At 45.0% G+C, this 18,557-nt stretch overlaps 1 protein-coding gene and 1 long non-coding RNA gene across 10 annotated transcripts in view; both read right to left on the bottom strand.

Annotated features, from left to right (window-relative positions):
- Positions 1 to 12,522, bottom strand: part of NIN (ninein) — a 112,034-nt gene extending 99,512 nt beyond the window's left edge. For 7 of the 9 annotated variants that reach the window (XM_032623431.1, XM_032623426.1, XM_032623427.1 and 4 more), the window contains exons 1-3: positions 12,286 to 12,522; positions 11,736 to 11,789; positions 3,070 to 3,273 (exon numbers count right to left, since the gene is read on the bottom strand). In XM_032623431.1, the coding sequence (XP_032479322.1) occupies positions 3,070 to 3,252 (183 nt within the window). In that variant the 5' untranslated portion in view covers positions 3,253 to 3,273; positions 11,736 to 11,789; positions 12,286 to 12,522. Of the gene's footprint in view, positions 1 to 2,781; positions 4,205 to 11,735; positions 11,790 to 12,285 lie in introns of those variants that run through there. The other 2 variants (XM_032623423.1, XM_032623430.1) reach the window with 2 other exon arrangements.
- Positions 12,523 to 14,079: 1,557 nt separating this feature from the next.
- LOC116749447 overlaps positions 14,080 to 18,557 on the bottom strand; it is a 41,026-nt gene continuing 36,548 nt past the window's right edge. The window contains exon 4 of the long non-coding RNA XR_004348615.1: positions 14,080 to 14,247. This is a non-coding gene — a long non-coding RNA (uncharacterized LOC116749447). The remainder of the gene's footprint in view (positions 14,248 to 18,557) is intronic.

The raw sequence follows: 18,557 nt of genomic DNA on the forward strand, positions 1-18,557 counted from the left end.
CTGTTGTGGCCTCTCCCATTGCGGAGCACAGGCTCTGGACGCGCAGGCTCAGTGGCCATGGCTCACGGGCCCAGCAGCTCCACAGCACGTGGGATCCTCCCAGACCAGGGCACGAACCCGTGTCCCCTGCATCAGCAGGCGGACTCTCAACCACTGCGCCACCAGGGAAGCCCGGTTCCCTTTCTTAGATGTTTGTAGTATTTACTCCCAGTACTATTCACCTGCAGGAATGTTACCTGACCAGACTATAAGTTCCTCAGTGTTTCAAGGAACCCCTTGTCTTGGGGGGTCTGACCCACCTGACAGGTGCTTAACTGATGACAAAGATATGAATGGAGCTCTTTTGATAACCTAGTAGGAAACACCTACCAGCAATGTCCTCTTTCCTTTAAATCAGTGATCCACAATCTTTGGGCATTTCAAACATTTATAGGGTAACCACCATGCTCAGGCGGATATGGTTTCAAGTTATAAAGCAAGATCAGACAGATTAATTTGAGGGTAAATGGCCCATTAGTAAAATGCATGAAAATGGCAAGTCAATTTAAGTTACTTTCCTTGACAACCATCATAAGAAACATTAGGCTTTAAAAAAAAAAAAGGACAAGAAGTTATGAAAGATGGATCTTAAGATAAAAAATAAACAGATAATATTCTTAGTTGAGGGAGAAAATGCTTTTTACCTTATTTCTTTTTCAACAAAAAAGATTAATTCAGCTTAACACCAAAGGAGGTAAAACTTAGATGTTTTCTTTTATTTAAAAATTATACTTGTTATGATATAAAAGACAAAATTAAAACCACAAGCATCCAGGAGGCTGATGGGTACTAATGTGCTCCAAAAGCCAATTTAATGGAAAACTTTAGTTTACAATAAACATAAGTTGCACTCATACCATTAGAATGCTGACATACCGGACATACACAATACATATTTTTTGAATTAATGAATAGATGAATATATTTAGGTTTGCCATGCTGTTATTTCTTCCTCCTTTTTTATTAAACCAAACTGCTAACTCTTACATATTTTTCTATAAATACCATCTAAAGAGAAGAAAGACGGCTGGTATTAGAAACAGCTTACAATTTTATAATTTTACAACTTATGATTCCTCTTCAATATATCAAGATGGTAGAACTTAGATTTTTCTTTACAATTTAAAATTGTAGACCATACAGAGTATCTTAACAGCATATGGCCCAGTTTATGTGATCATCTGAGAATAATTCAGTTTCATAGAAAATGCAAATCTAACAGTAGTGCATTAATTCATGCCAACCCTGCTCTCAAGACAACCACCAGGGACCTCCCCCATGAAATCTATATGCATACGTCTATTTAACTTTTATCACTGGCTCACTAAGTAAATATCAGGCTATAGACCACTTAGGTATTCATTATTCGCAGGCGAAGAGCAAACGTAAAGGCAGGCTGGTAGTGTCAAGTCATTAACGAATCTATCGATAACTGGTCCCCCGTTTTCGTCTGCCAAAGGAGGGCAAAGATGTGTAGCATCTGGAGAGCAAGCTGTCGATCTGCTGCCAGGGAGCAATCTGTTTACAGCAGCGGGTTCCACATTTACACTGGCTCTCAAGGAAACCTGAAGTTGTATTATGTCTTCTCCGACTTTAATAGGTGTGAAAACAGATCCCCACTTTGATACTCTTCCTCAGATACCCAAAAGACTGAGATCCCCAAGGACGACAGTGAGAAACGCTACTCTGTTGGCTCCCGAAGTCTCTGAGATTGAGGCAGAACTAGAAAACATTGAGTGCCTTACATGATGAGAAGCAAGTAGTTTAATTCCTCAAAGCTCCCATCTCTATTGCTTTCAAGCAAGATTTTTAGCATTGTCCTAGGGATCACGTGTATTCACAAGCAGCTAATGCCCCCAAAGTTACCAAAAATGGTTCTAATTTTACAAAAACTCACACTTTCTTTAAGTGTGAGCCCTGTTAAATGCCACCTCCACAGTGCCAGGCCCCCAAGAACATCATTCAACTTCAGGATGATTGCCACTCCCATCCATCTCACGTCACAGAGAGCCAATACACTGCACTGTATCTGAGGCCACCTGCCCAAAGCTTCAGCTAAGAGACAGTGAAAATGAAATGAAGAAAAGGAAGTTTGGTCACTGGAATAAAGTTGAGTTTCACAGCTGCTTCCTCAATTTATACCATGTGATAAAACGGACGTCTACAAAGTGTCAGCGATGGCAGCAACAGAGCTCAAAAGTATGGCCCATTTTTCCTTCTCATCATGCAAAACACCAGCAGTAAGATTCAACTCAAAGCCATACAAATGATGCTCTCAATTTTAATTATGAGAACTGAAGACACTGCCAGGTCAAGACATCCTTCCCACTAACAGCAAGAGGGAAAAAAGGACCCCTTCTCACCTCTTACTCATCTGTGACTCGATCTACGGGGAGAACGTGACTATTTGTTTTCGTATGTAAAAGCTAATATCAGTACACATGCACACCCCTGTTGGAAGCAAGTCGTGCTGGGTTTTAAGTACAACTGCACTTACCCTCCTGTCTTATTTCCTGGGTGAAAGGTTTAATTAATACTTTACCCTAGGAACAATCCTCACGAGAAATAGCTTTATGGGGAGTGAAAGTCGTAACAGCAAGCTGCTCTTCCTGGCAATGGCAGTTTTCTTACTGTACTTTCCTTCACTTCATGGAAATCTCAGCCCCCTCTCTTGATAAGTGTGGAGTCCATAAAATGATCCACAAAGAATAAGGAAAGCACTGGAAAACATCCTCTTGTTACCTTTTTCTCTTTTCATCTGAGAGGCTCAGAGGACACCTTCATTCCAGAGCACAAATTAAAGCAGGCCCTCATCACAGGAGCAAACTGCGCTGCTAAGTCACACCCATTACTTTTTATTTTTTCCTTTTTCTTTTTTCTGTTTATCAGGTTAACAGCTAAGAGCACACACCTCCAGGATGTTAGAAACAAGTTGCAACACTTGTGGTTCGCCCCACCCCCAGCGCCGGGGCAGAAACCACACCCACTTCCCAACCCCCCACCCCCACCCCGCCTCTTCCCAGGCCTTACCCTGCCCAGGAGGTTGTCCTGAAGCAGCGTCTCTTGCAGCACCGGGGCCACCTCTTCCAAGCTCAACATGTGGCAAAGGTCGGTGAGTTCCTCCTGTCCCAGGGACCCGGTGCCCGTCGTGTCAAAACTGTCAAACAGCTCCTTGAGTCGGGCCTCATGCTGGTCCTGCTCTGCCTCATCCATCCCATCGCCCACAGCGCTCACCTGTGCGGGACAGAGAGGGGGATGGGTGGTGGCAGCGCTGGAGTCCTGCCACCGCCCCTCCACTAGCCACTCCTACCCCTGCTAGCCCCTTGGGAAGAACACTCTGTGTGTCCCAGTCCCCTCATGCTGGTCCATCGGGACCTTGTGAGGGTCAGCAGGGTCAACTGCTGTACACCTCCCAGCAAGACCACAGGTCCCTCCAGAACCCGGTCCAGGCCAGGGGAGCTCCCACACGCACTCACACCAGGCGCACATCCACAGGGTCGGGTGCTGGTGGGGTAATGTTACCAGAATGAGGGAGTCCCGTGGGCAGAAAGGTGCCCTACTCTCCTGGCCGGCGCTCAGGCAGGCAGCCAGTCTGTCAAACTCAAGACAGAAAGCCGTCTTAAGAGACCTCTCAGGACTTAGAGAAGGTGAAAAGCCACTTCTGACATCCAGTCCTTCCAAATGAAGCGATCGTTAGCCACAACAGACTGCAGGGCCAGAGCTTCCACGCAACTCAGCAGGCTCCAGAGGACCTGCCAGATGTTGCAACTTGCCAAGCCGTTTCCCTTCTCTTTCTTCAGCCTACTGCCCCCCACCGTAGTCAGACTGGAGGGCTGCAGCAAAGAGGCACTGCATGAATACGTCTGATACAAAACCACTCCCTGTTTACATAACATCAAACACTTCTTACATGAGTTCCTCAAAAAGCAACTCAATTAACTTCACTGGTGCAATTACATGAGGTGTGACAGGAAGAGTATTCCCTGAAGCTCGCTTCAGCCCCAGGGAGTTTTAGGTAATGCTTAGTTGCCTAGAGAAAGGGGAAAACACAACTGCAGCCTTTCAATGAGGTTCGAAGGAGCCACAGACCACATGTGAATCACACAGAATCTCAGGACCCTCCACTACCTAGACAGTCTCCCCTCTGTACTCCTGGTTAATAGGTCTTCCATCTCTCTGATCCACCCTAACCCCAGACTTTCCATTTTTCCACATTTCATGGGATTTGTGAAAACACAGAGTCATCAATATCTCTCAGAATCTTTTTTGCTAAAAATATATATTATAAAATTCTAGGTCCCTCAATACTTGAAGAATGAAATCTGGTTTTTTGCTTGCACAAAAATTCACTTTTAATGTGTTGGGTTTTCCAACGGAAGCCTGAAACCTTCACATGTGAAGGTACCTTCACAATGATGCAATGGAAGCCAAACAGAACATATACCCTTGAGAGGGTGACCTCAGCCATCTCAAAACAAGGCTCGCAGAACCAGCCCCTTGACTATAAAAAGCAGCACCTTTTTAAAAAAGTATTTTTCTTGCCAATATAATTTTTTATTGTGATAAAAAACACCTAACATGGAATCCACCCTATTAACAACAGTTTAAGTATGCAGTACCGTATTTGTTCACTACACACGCACTGCTGTACAGCAGATCCCTAGAACTTTCCCATCTTGCATGACTGAAACTCTATACCTGCTGCCCAGCAACTCCCATTTCCCCTCCCGTAGTCCCTGGCAACCAACATTCTACTTTTAAAAGCACACCTTTAACTAAACCAAGTCCTGGGTCAGAAAACTCTAACTTAGAGGTTATGTTATAGGGAAGATCATTACAGCATGGGAACCACACACGTTAAGATGCTGAACGCAGCCAGACCTGAAAATAAGCGAGCCTTCTGTAACACATCGGTGCTGCTCGAAGCTGGGTTGCTTTCTTTTCAGAGACAACTGTTCAAAACATGACAAGCTAAAACAGAGCCAACGACTATCCCAAGGGTTTCAGCAGAATGAGGTGAAGTCAGAATATGGATCCAAACAGCTGGGCCACTCATTAAAGCAAAGAGGTAATGTTCTGGTCCAGGCTCCTGGCCTCCCAGGTCTCTTCTCCTAATTATCAGTTTTTCTATTACGGTGCTGCTAGCTCTGGCTGCCTTCCCAGGGTTGGTCTATTGGGTTAACTAATCACCACATAAATGTTTACAAAATAACCTGAGAGTGCTAAATAAACATCAAAGCATCAGAAATGAAAAGCCAAGGTGTTAAGCTAAGCCTCAAAAGTTAGGAATTTAGACAGGGCCAAGGCTTAGCTAATGAGATTCACTTAGCATCCACCCAGTTCATCATCACCTAAGATCTGCTGAGAATCCCCAAGATGCACTGGGATTTTCAGGGCTGCCACAGCTCTCAGACTCGCTCTCTGAGTTCTACAGTCCCCTGGGCTGGAATCTGACCAACGTCATAAAAGCAAGACTATTCTGCTTCTGCTTGACTTTACATTTAAAAAAAAAACAAGAAAAAGAAAAACTCAAAAGTGAGAGAATTCTGACACTTCCCCTTTTAATAATTATTTTAAGGGGTGGGGATTTGTCCATCTAAACCAATGAAAGAGGACCATAAAGGTCACAATGGTAATGTGTATCTGTTAATCCCATCTTCCTAATTTATCTGCCCATTGGTAACTGTAACCATAAGTTTGTTTTCTATGTCTGTGAGTCTATTTCTGTTCTGTAAATAAGTTCATTTGTACTTCAATATAAAAAAAAAAAAGTCTCACAATGTACTGAGAAGTCCCAATCTTATCCACAGCTTTGAATCTGATACGCTATCATGCCCTGCTCTCTGGGAGGTCATTGGATTTCCACTAAATCAAACCTCTTTTATTTCACAGCAACTTTCCTTTGTTATCTCTTTATTTCATCTCCCTGCTTCTCAAGAACTGTGCTTAGTAAAACATTCTTTTGACTTAGGGAAAACGGCCCCACCGCTGGAGAACAAATGATCATATGGAAACATCCAAAAGATGTTACATATGGTGACAAGTTGTCAGTACTCTTCTAGCACAGAAGGCATTTTTACTGGCTGATTTTATTCCCCAAGCGTTCATCAGTAATTTCATGTGCAAGAATTATTTTTCTCCCCACTTGGCAGAAATTTCTTTAAGGGCAAGGTTCACAATTTCAATTTCTTTTATAGCTTCCCCCAAATGCATAGTACAGTCTGTTCTTCACACCAGGGACTCAGTAAAACATCATGGACTGACTTAGGATATGGAGATTCCTTACAAGGAAACTTACCCTGAACGAACGCTACAGAAATGAGCATATGAAGACTCTGAGACATCTACTTCTTCCACAAGCATACCTCTACTTTCCCCATCCAACCCCTTTTCAAAGGCATTTTCAGTCTTAGACATATCCAAGCATAAGTAGAAAGCGAGCACCCACTGCCAAACTGTACCACGTAGAGCCATCTGAAGTTTGATTCTATGATTTAGTAATTAAGCCAGTGGATTCAATTTTCAGCTGCATTTTTGTTGTTGTTATGGGATATGACTTTGGAGGAGAATCTGTATTAAAATACTTTCCCAAGTCCCCTTGTTTATAGAATGAGAATAATAATACCCATCTGGAAGGTTGTTCTCAGGGTTAAATATGGCAAGCAAGAGCGGCTAATCCCAGAGAAAGCTGATACAAGAGGGGAATTGAGAAAACAACTAAGAAAATACCTGCGATTTGCAAAGGAGGGGTAAACTGAAGAGGGGTAACTTACATACATCAACAGGTCATAGATCTGCCTTCCTAGAAGCAAAACAGGAGCTGTGGAACGCCATAACCCAGAAAGCAAGAATGGGCGAGGGACATATTATAAATATAAGCCATATCATATTACTAAATGGTAACAGTAGTAGGTAATGTTCAGTGCTTCCTCAATCTTCAAAGGCAGATTATTGATAAATTTAATGTCAAACTAAAGCAGAAAGGCTGAAATATAGTTGGAAGTTCAAAAGACACTTATTTTAAAAAACTTCTGAGCATTTACTCTAAGTCTGGCCTATGCTGAGTACTTAGCATAAATGATTTCATTTAATCCTCCTAATTCTTTAAAGTAGATCTCATATTCCCATTTAATATGTAGAAACTGGGGCTTGGCAAGGTTAAGCTACTTGTCCAATGATACAACGCTAATAATGGTCATGGACCCGCAATTTGAACTCTGGTCTGACTCTATACTATCTCTTAGTCCTACACATGCACACAGAACACGTGAATGGGACCACTGGAACGGTATCATTGACAAATCACTTATCTCCACTTTTATGTGTTAACCAGCTGAACGGTATAACAAGAACTAGAAGTGACCATGGAACACTTGGTGGCCATAAACTAAACTCCTCCAAAATGGAAGGAGGAGGGGTGGGGTTCCTTCCTCCCTATGTGCCTTGATTCATTTATTGACTAGTTATAGCCTATGAGACACTAAGGATACACAGAATAAGCATTCTCTTTTTTCTAAAGTAGCTTTGGGATTTAAAGGCAAAGAAGACAAGCACTTTGACATAAATATGGTTATGAAGAGTCCTGTGTCTTCGATAATGGGCACAGTCCAGAAACTGATAACTGTTAAAGTACTTCCCCCCACAAATACTTAAGCATGTCTAATCTGTGCAGTTCAATGCTTTCCAGAGTCAGAGCCTAGCTGACACTCGCCAGTGACAGGAATCTTCCTTAGAGATGAAGGAAGTTGGGTTTTGAATGATAAATCATCCTTCAAATTGCCCAGGACAATTCCAGTTTTATAAAGCCTGCCACAAACCTGGGCCTCTCATCACCATCTACCTTCCCAGTCAAGTTGCCAGAAGCCTTCATGACTCCTTTGGAATAAAAGGGCCAGTGTGGGCAAGATTTTGGAGTTCTAACAAGGGATGGTTAAATAAGAGGCAGATGCAAAGGGCCATTAATCATAACAATTACCACCCAACAACCGCCCATAATAAGAACTATTCAGAGTATTTTCCTTCCAAATAACTCAAAACAAGGCTGCCAGAATGAGCAGACCCTGACAGGGAAGTCCATCAGAGACTCATGTCACTGTGCTCCCTTTGGCAGCCCTGGCTGATGAAATCACAGTGCCAACTGGGATCGGAAAAGAGCAAGGTGGAGGTGCTGCTGGGATAATGAAGTCCCCAACATAAGGTCCACATGAAGTGGATCCATGGACTTGTGAACTTTCCAGCATCCAAGGTATAGAAAGGAGCTTCTAAGAATGGCAGACCAGCCAAAGGGGACGTCTGCTCAGGCCCAAAGGGCGTGAAAAGGAGACAAAGTCTGGCAAGGAAAAACCAAATAATAAATGAACACAATGCCAGAGCCCTAGCCCAGGCCTTTTTATTTCCCCTCCAGATGGTCTAGCAGCTGAATAGCTACAAGGAATGTCTGGATGCCCCTCCTGCTCAGCAGCTTTCCTGGGTATCATAATAGATGCTTTCGGATCTGTGTCCAGACATAGCTGTTGAGGGTCCACAATCCAGGCAGTGACCACCAAGTGCATAATTTACTTTATAACTAAAGAGATGAACATGGACAAACTCTGCTTTGGCAAAGCTTTTCATTCACGCCTTTAGCTTTCACCATTTGGCAAGTCAGAGCCTCATAAGGCCAATGGTCAAAATAAAATGTTTCTTTTTTTCTTCTCTTTTTTGCAGACACTTGAATTTGCTGCAAAGATTTCCAGGCTTACCATGTTGGACTAACTTCAGCACAAAGTGAAATAGTGACGAGAATAAATTCAAGTTTAGCAAAAGCTTAATAGAAAAAGCAATTGTCCCCATTTATGTGTTGATAATAGAATATTTCTGCCCAAAACTGCTGCCCATCAAACTGATTACTGCCAGATAGCCTCCTCTCTGCTCAGATAGCACCTCACTTCTAGCTGGATACTAAAAGCACAAGAGTATCAGCAAGAATAAAATCAGAGTGTAAAAATATAACACAAAAGCTTAAATGCCACCACACCGGAAAAAAATCATATTACATTTGAAAGAAATAACAACCTTTGCTAGCTACAGAAAAAATTAATTGAACTAAGGGTATCCCACTAGCATTTATTCTAAAACATAAATAAGCTTTAGTATATTACTATCCTGAATGACGTAGCAAACCCAAGCTTTTGTTTAAACCTAATAGCGAGGTGGATTACCCAATCAAGTCATTAACTCAGGATGGCTGGAGGAATGAAATAATTAGGTTAGCACATGGTAGATTCAATAACCTGTAATCAGCTACTAAGTAAAATTAGGGAAGCAGAAAAAAGCTGCATTTTTGCTACTTTCTTAAAAGAGACAGCTTTTAACAACTTTCACTTCTTGAGCCATATTTACTCTATTAATTTAGAATGCCTGCAGCTCTGACTACCTTTCCCTGGGGTATAAAAATGAAGCACTTCTCATATCTATAAACAGTATTTTCCCAACTTTGCTTTTTAAGAGAGGATTAGATCATAAATAGTTTGTCATTTTTGTACGTAAAAGCTTGAATAAATGGTTAATTGCTGATATAAATTGCAATAAAGTGTCCTGATTTCAAATAAAGTTGCTCACTTGCATATTCCCATAATCTTTTAAAAATTCTATTTTATTTGTGAATAGGATAAAAATATCTTTTTGCAAGCTTCAGTAAATCTCTCCACAAGACCCTGCCCAACAGATGTAAGTTCAATAGCCAGAATTCAAACCACATAATTTATTGGCTTACAAATGAATTGGCACCTATAAAAATAAACCTCCTGAAAAAGCTTTAGGCTGTTTGAATCCCTCTAAGATGATCTGGCTAAATGTGCCAACCCTTTATCAATGTAAGACTGATAAAATGTATTTTCATTATCAACATAAAATGGAAGCACCAAGATTGGTGAAATGGTAGTATACAAAGTCATTTGCAGTGACACTTAAAACAATTTATTTGAACAACATTTGACTTATGATAAGAACGTTGTCTATTAAGATTGGCTGTTCAAAATTCACTGGAGCCCTATTCTCCCCCTCTGACAGTTAACATCTTTGATATTAAGGGTCACCACATATCTAAAATGAAAAAAGAACAAGAAAAAAGACACCCATGCCATTCTGAGTGTCTATTAAGATGACTGATCCTTGACATTTTACTGCAAAGACCGTGCCTGCGATGGCTGCCTTTCCATTGCCCCCTGTAAAGCCTTTTTCTGCCTTGGCAATATCTTTGCTGATGTCCAACCCATTTGGAACATCCGTAAGTCCTACACTTTATCTATACTGCAGTTCAGAATGCTTTCCTCTAAGGAATCACCAGAGACCAGGTGAAAATAAACACATCTGCAAAGAAACTCCCCAGCAGTTTACTTCACCTCTCTAAGGACACTGACAACAGCTGAGGAGACCACAGCAAACTGTTTTATCAGCCAGCCTGTCATGTCACTGTTACACACAGTCTGGGAATTCCCACATCCCTCTTCAACTCCACAGCAAGACCTGCCAATATTTCAGGTCAGCTACCAATACGTTAGCCACTAGGGAAGACTCAGAATTAAGCTGACACAGAAAAAAATACATATCCTTGCAGATTGTCAATCCTCAGGAAACAAGTAAACATATATACATTTATGTTAATGTATTTAAGGGAGCGGGATCGAGAACCTTCCATGGTCTCAGAAGCTTAGCCCACGTGCCTCGGTTGACTTTATTAGGATTCTAATCCTAAAAAATGCTTCCACCTCAGTCACAAAAGACAACCATGCGATCCGTTTTGATTTCACAAATTCAGGAGTTAAGTTCTATGGCAAGCTCATCTCAGGAATTCCTCAACACCAGGAGGGGATCTGCCCCAGTCAAGTAAAGAAAGCAGAAGATCTCATAAGAGCCAAGTTGTCTAGAAACAAGGTGCATGGTAGGACAATCTTTCCAGCTCCATTTTACTTGCACCAACTTAGCCCCGGTTTGTCAGGGCTGAGGCTGGAAATCGCCTCTTCCTATCTCTATCTCTTTCAGCTTCACAGAAAGAGCTTTCAGCAGTAAACTGTTTCCATCAGCTTTGTCCTTTTGTCAGAGACCGGTTTGGTAGCTGCAGAAGCCAGCCCCTGGAACCCTGGAAGCTTCTGCCGCGACACTCCACACTTCCATTCCGTGGGTCTGGCGGTCAAGGGTTTCAGGCAATAGCCGAGCGTCATTTTGTTCCTTTCTTAGTAGTCGCACTGGGTAAAGTCCTTCTCTGTGCCTTGATCCCTGACACCTTCTACAATGGGTCCAAACAGCTCTCCGCTACTCAGCCCACACTAACACCTCGGGTTTCCCCAGGCAGGTTTCTCTCCAGTCTCCCAGTCACAGGGGTGCCTGGGCGGCACAAGGCAACAGAACAACCACCCTTTCTGCTCCCCCCACCCCACCCCGGGACTCAAGTCCTCTCCTGGACCAGCACACAGTAGCCGCCTTCAGCTGGCAGCGCGGGCGGGGACAACGCGGGTGGCGGAGGTGCCCAGACCCGGCTGCGCTGCAAAGCCGGGAGGCGACGTGCGGCTGGTACGCGGGCGCGCCGCCCAGGTCCCCGGCAACGCGTGATGCAGATGCGCCCCCGACCCGCCCGCCCATCGCCACCCCCGGAAAACCCAGACACCCCATTGTGTCCCCGGGCAGCAGCTCTCTCGGCCCCCACCGTCCTCGCTTACCTTCTGTCGGCCTCTCCGTTGCGCCCGAACAGCCGGCCGCCTGCCTCCAGTGCTCTGCAAAGCGGGGGAGGACGCTTTGTTAGGGCTCCAGAAGTGGGACAATACTTCGCAGTCGGCGCCGGGGTTCAGGGCGGGCGTCCTTCAAAAGGACGCGAATGGGGCCCGCGCGAGCGTCATTTCCATTTGTAAGGGGCCAGCGCTCACAAAAGCGCGGCTCCTGGGGGCTGCGGTGCGCATCCTCCCCGCCCGCCGGCCCGCTCTCCCGGACCGACCCCTCCTCCGCCTCCCACACCGCCCCCTCCCCGCGGGGTCAGCCTGGAGCGCCCCGGCCCGAGCTGGCCGCCGGGCCACCCGCTTCCTCGCTGCCGCCCCCTGCTCTCGGCCCGCGGGGACAACCACCGCCCGGCCCCAGCCCGGCAGGGGAAGCCCCAGCCTGTTCCGGTGCCTGGGCCGCCAGGGCGCGCAGGGCCTCGCCCACAGCGCGGGGTCAGCAAGAGGCCTCCCCCCAGGCCGCGGGGCGGGGGTCCGCGGGAGCGGGCTCCGCGCTTACCGCGTCCCGGGGCTCAGGCGCCTGGCGCTGCCGCGGGGGCCATGGCCGCGGGCGCACTCGGGGCTCGGAGGCGGCGGCGGCAATTGCAGCGGGACGGCCGCGCCCAGCGCGCTCGGCTCCCGGCTCGGCCGCGGCCACCCGAAGCTTTGGACGCAGGGGAGGAAGGGCCAGGCCCGCGCGGGGAGGAGGAGCCAGGGCGACGCCGGCCCGGGCGCGGCCTCCTCCTCCGCGGCTCGCGCAGCTGGGGCCGCTGAGGGAGGAGCGCTGGGCGCCGCCCGGGCCCTCGCGGGGTCCGTTCCCCCCACTCCACCCCTTCCACGGGGACTGCGCCTCTGGTGGCCGGAGCACGGAGGAGTCCGGTCCCGGCTTGGCTGTGACCCTGGGGCGCTCGCCTCGGAGATTTGAACTTGGAAGCTCCGGTGCTTGCCGGGGCGCATATGGAGGAGGTCAGCAGAGGTCGACCCCTTCCGGATAGCTTCTCCTTCCTTCCAAAGGCACCTGCACAAATCCCTCTGTGCCTAGGACACCCGGCCTGCAACGTCTCCGGGTCGGGGAAGAGTCCCCGCCTCCAGCCCGTGGGACCGAAGGTGGGGATCCAGGTGCCTCTTTTTCCCCCAGGCGGCCTTGGATTTCTCAGCCCTCGAGCGCCCATTGGCGGTCATTAGAAGAGGGGTCCAGGAGGCTGAAAAGCTCCAGACTTGACTCTGAACCCAATGGAGCGAGTGCGTCCCTCCTACCAGGTCTAGACTGACTCCGCACCATGCCCACCATGTCTTCTTAGGCTCCCACCCCCATCCAGGCTTCTGTGGGTGCATCCAACCCTCCGTCACTAGCCACGCGGGACGGATACTCCTTGGAGTCGGTACCGCTCAGGCCAATGATTACTCGGTGTTTACCGCCTCCTCCCCCCCCACCCCTACTCCATGGGCTCCCCCAGAGTCTCCGCTTCTCACTCCCCCATCTCTACATTTCTACACAAGTCTGGTTATTTCCGCAGGAAACTGGAGAATTGCTCCCTTGCTACTGAAAGAACAAGGGATAGACGGGAAGGAAACTAGCATTTATTGAGAATCCAGTGTGCTGGAAACTTGACAGGAATAATCTTACCTAATCCTCACACCACCTTTGGGAGGCAGACTTTATTATATTCATTTTGCTAATTAGGGCCTTAGAGAAGTTAAGGAGCTTCCTCAGGACCACACAGCTAGTTGGCAGAGCTGGGATTCAAAACCAGATGACAAAAAAAAAAAACCCAAACAAACAAACAAAAAAAAACAGATGACATATGTGACAAAACTGCATAGAACAAAATACACAAAAATGAGTGAGCATAAAACTGGTGTCATTGAATAAAGCCCTAGGATTGTATTGACATCAATTTCCTGGTTGTGATAGTGTACTACAATTATGCAAAATGTTATCATCGGGAAAAATTGGGTAAAAGGTCTATAAGGGATCTCTCTGTATTATTTCTTATAACAGTGTGAATCTACAGTTAACTCAAAGTTTGGGGGGGGTTGTTTGCTTTTTTTTTAAGCAAATCAGTCTTATTTTATTTATTTTTTAAATAAATTTATTTATTTTTGGCTGTGTCGGGTCTTGATTGTTGCTGTGCACGGGCTTTCTCTAATTGTGGCAAGCGGGGGCTACTCTTCGTTGTGATGCGTGCGCTTCTCATTGTGGTGGCTTCTCGTTGTGGAGCACGGGCTCCAGGCATGCGGGCTTCAGTAGTTGCAGCACGCAGGCTCAGTAGTTGTGGCTCACGGGCTCTAGAGCACAGGCTCAGTAGTTGTGGCGCACAGGCTTAGTTGCTCCACGGCATGTGGGATCTTCCCAGACCAGGCCTGGAACCCGTGTCCCCTGCATTAGCAGGTGGATTCTCAACCACTGTGCCACCAGGGAAGCCCCAAGCAGGTCAGTCTTCTTTTAGAACCCAAATTCTATTCCTTCAACACAATGCACCTGGAGAATAAGAAAAAGGAGAGATTCATGCTCCTCTCTCCCACTTTTTAACAATCTTGTGCAAGCATGCACACACACACTCATGTACTTTATGCGTGGTTGTTCAGTCTAGTAATAATTACACAACACACATACACGCTCTTTGTTATGGGAATAGCTAACCTGTTACCAGAATCCTTACATAGGTGTCATCTTATAAATAAGAGAATATGTTCATTGGGGACTAAAACAGTCAACAGTCTTAGAAGGTAAGAATGAAGAGGTTTTTGGTTTTTTTTTTTCAGAATGAAATGCCATTTGCAGCAGCATGGATGGACCTAGAGATTATCATACTAAGTGAAGTAAGTCAGAAAGAGAAAGACAAATACCATATGGTATCAGTTATATGTAGAATCTAAAATACAACACAACGAACATATATGTGAAACGGAAACAGGCTCACAGACATAGAGAACAGACGTGTGGTTGCCAAGGGGGAGGGGAGTAAGGAAGGGAAGGATTGGGAGTTTGGGATTAGCGTGTGCAACTAGTGTATATAGGATGGATAAATAAGATCCTACTGTATAGCACAGGGACCTATATTCAATATGCTTGCGATAAACCAAATGGAAAAGAATATGAAAAAGAATATATATATTTAGATTTATGTATGTTATAGATTTTTTTCTTGTTCAGCTAGTCTCTGCCATGGGAACCTCATCCTACAAGTTGTCTCTCCAAGCATCCCTTTTAAACCTGGCAAGAATCCTTAAGGATGAGACTGTCATTAGTTTCAAGCAGTGATTCTTGGGGGCCAGGAGATGTTCCCTATAGAGAAAGATCAGAATTGGTGGGGATTGTGTAATTTCAAAAACACAAGATACTCTTTCATGAGGGGAGTTAATGGGTGGAGTTAATGCTGGAAATTACATATAACTTCCAGCTTCCCTACAAAGGAGGGGAAAGTGTGCAGCATGGCTACTTCACAGTGTAGCTTTGCACGAACAATTCTGCTAACTCAGATAATTTGACACAATGTGCCTGCAATTTAGGTTACACAGGGTGAAAGGTTTGTCTTAGTCCAGACTGAGCTACTGGAAGAAAGCAGGAATTTACCTTAGAAGCTATCATTGAGCTTTTCTCTGTTAAGCAAAAATAAAGATAACAGCAGAAATAGTAGCCAAGCTCCAATACTACATTATATGCAATATAAGAAAAAAATGAAAGAAATGTAAATACCCAGAGTTAATACCCTTTATAAGCCACATTTCTTATCTGTTGCAGTTTATCTGCCTCTGATTATCAGCTCTCACTTAAAAAACAGCCTTGTTCAGGGACCCAGTATCCTTAAGGTGTTTTATAGCCAAAATTTTTAATGGCTTCGGCTACATTTTTCAGTACTGGACTGGCTTTCTTGATTGTAAAAAGCTGTAAAAAGTTAACAAATAATCATCATCATCATCATCATCATCCAGGGAAAAGAAAGTTATTCTTTGTTCCCTGGTAGCACAGTGGTTAAGAATCCGCCTGCCAATGCAGGGGACACGGGTTCGATCCCTGGTCCGGGAAGATCCCACATGCTGCGGAGCAACTAAGCCTGTGTTCCACAACTACTGAGCCCGCGAACCACGACTACTGAAGCCCGTGCGCCTAGAGCCCGTGCTCCCCAAAAGAGAAGCCACCACAATGAGATGCCCGCACACCACAATGAAGAGTAGCCCCTGCTCAACCGCACCTAGAGAAAGTCCATGCACAGCACGAAGACGCAGCGCAGCCAAAAAATAAATAAATAAACTTATTTTTTTTTAAGGGTTGGGGGTGAGGACAGAGAAGGAAATTCAGGCTTCGTGAATTTCCTGGGACCTGCAGAGTTATCTTTTTCTGGTTAAAGAAAGGCTAGGCCTCTAACCAAACTCAGTGTACTCTCCCTCAAAGTCATAGCTGGGTATACATTATTTCTTAATCACAGAATAGTCAAAAAAAAAATCTTCTATCACTATGTAGTAGCTCCCAGCTCCTTCTACACTTCTTTAATAAGTGTCTTTCTTATTTCTCTGGTGATTTGAACTAATCAGAACGGTGTTCATGTGAGCTGTAGAGCTATAGCAGGGAGGACCAAGTAGATAAAGCAGATTATCGGGAATAATCCAACGCAGGGACTGTCTGGGTGAAAAGGACATTATACTCTCCCCAAGGTCCTAAGGAAAGGGTGAAAGGAGGAAGGGGGAAATCTGGGTTCCAGACATGCAAATCAAAGACTAGGAGTTTCAGTGACAAAATATTTATGGTAAGAACCCAAGAAGATGCCAGCAGGAAATGAGAAAACACAGAAGAGGGGATGGGAAAGAGACAGAAAGCAAACAGGTTTACACTTTTGCCCTGAAGGACCTCTATTAGGAATTAGGATTCTCACATCTTCCCTCATGCAATATACGAATGAAGAAGAAACAGGGATTCAGCACTTTTTTTTTTAACATAAGCATTAAACACCTACTCTGTGCCCCATTACTATCCTGGAGTCATGAGATGTTCAAAGAAACATCAAACCTGGGTCCTTGCCCTTGAGGAATGTGTTACTCTCCGTTGGGGAGGCCAAAACTATGCACACATGAGAGAGTGAGGGAACACTGTGAGTGGCATTGGATTCAGTCAGGTCCTCCAGTTGGAGACACACACATATATAGCATGACAGAGAAGAGAGGTGTGATTTCCTGAAAACATGCTTTTATCAGGTCATTCAGCCCATTGCCTTTCATATTAGGTCCTAGATCTCCTTCCTGACATTCAAGACCCTACTTGATCCATGCAGATATATGTATCCTCACTGTCTGCAGACAACCTACCCTCCTTCCACTGTGCTCATAACTGCCTCTGCAGCTTCCTTGTGCTGCTCTTTCTGCCCAGATTATCAGTCTGAAGGTATATCCGATGCCCTGTCTCTGTCCACTGTTCTTTATTTGACCAGCAGTTATTGCACAGCAGGAAGTGGTTTTTGAACATGAGCCTTTTGGGCTCATGGACTGAGCTATGAGGTGCTTTCCAAATACTTGGCCCTTACATGGAGAAGAGATGTCACATGTGTGTGCATGGCAGCACAGGGAGGCTGCTCTTCACTTTGGAAATACCTTTTTCATGTGTCTGGAATCTGGAAATGTTTCTATTGTTCTAAAAACTTAAGTGCCTAAAGACTGACACTTATAGCTACTTCAAAGCAGAAGAAAATAAAATTCTAGTTTAAGAAGCACTGGTATTCCTTCACCTCACACTTTCTTAAACATTTAGCCAACATGACATAAAATCTTTACCTTTAAAAAAAAAAAAAAAGGGGCTTCCCTGGTGGCGCAGTGGTTGAGAGTCTGCTGCCGATGCAGGGGACGCGGGTTTGTGCCCCAGTCTGGGAAGATTCCACATGACACGGAGCGGCCTGGGCCCATGAGCCATGGCCGCTGAGCCTGCGCGTCCGGAGCCTGTGCTCCGCAACGGGAGAGGCCACAACAGTGAGAGGCCCGCATACCGGCAAAAAAAAAGAGAAAGACTTTTGAGTGGAAAATGACGTAACATTTTTTCCCCAAGCAAGACTACTTTAAGTTTCTAGAACTTGATGCACATGTAAATAGGAAACCCAGAAACATATTTAAAATAGTCCTATAAATAAATAACAGCTCTGTCTGAAAGAAATATAAAGTGAGCTACATGTACAATTCCAAAAATTTCTAGTAGTCACTATTTTTAAAAGTAAAAGCAAACAAGTAAAATGTTTATATTTTATTTAACTCAATATACCCCAAATATTATCATTTCAACATGTAATCAATATAAAAATTATTAATGATATGATTTACATGAGTAGTTGTACTAAGTCTGAAATCGTGTATGTATTTTGTAGCTCATCTCCCTCAGACTAGCTGCCTATGGCTGCTGGCTCGTGTTTCAGGGAGTGTAATGTTAGAACAAGAAGAGGGTTGTTACTTCATCCCACCCAATTCCTTGTTGTGACAACGAGCCTGGGTTCAGGAGGGTTTGGTGCTTTGTTCAAGATCACATATCAGTCCCCTGGGCTGGGCTCATCTACACTCGCACCTCACCTCCCATGCAGGTTCATGGGTGATGCAAACAGCCTTCTTGGAATGAAACACAGAGTTTTTAAGTATTCTTAAAAGCCACCACCCTCTAAAACCTTTGGACCCCCCAAAAGTATTTAAAAAAATAAAATTTCAGGAGAAAATAGCCCAGTGTACCCTATTTTAATACTTAGACATGACAACCCTGCAGGCCATTTGTTACTACATGTCTCACAGCCTACCTGTTTTCTGCTCAGCTGTATCTGCACC

The sequence above is a fragment of the Phocoena sinus genome, chromosome 2 (genome assembly GCF_008692025.1).
Source record: "Phocoena sinus isolate mPhoSin1 chromosome 2, mPhoSin1.pri, whole genome shotgun sequence".
Lineage (NCBI taxonomy): Eukaryota > Metazoa > Chordata > Mammalia > Artiodactyla > Phocoenidae > Phocoena > Phocoena sinus.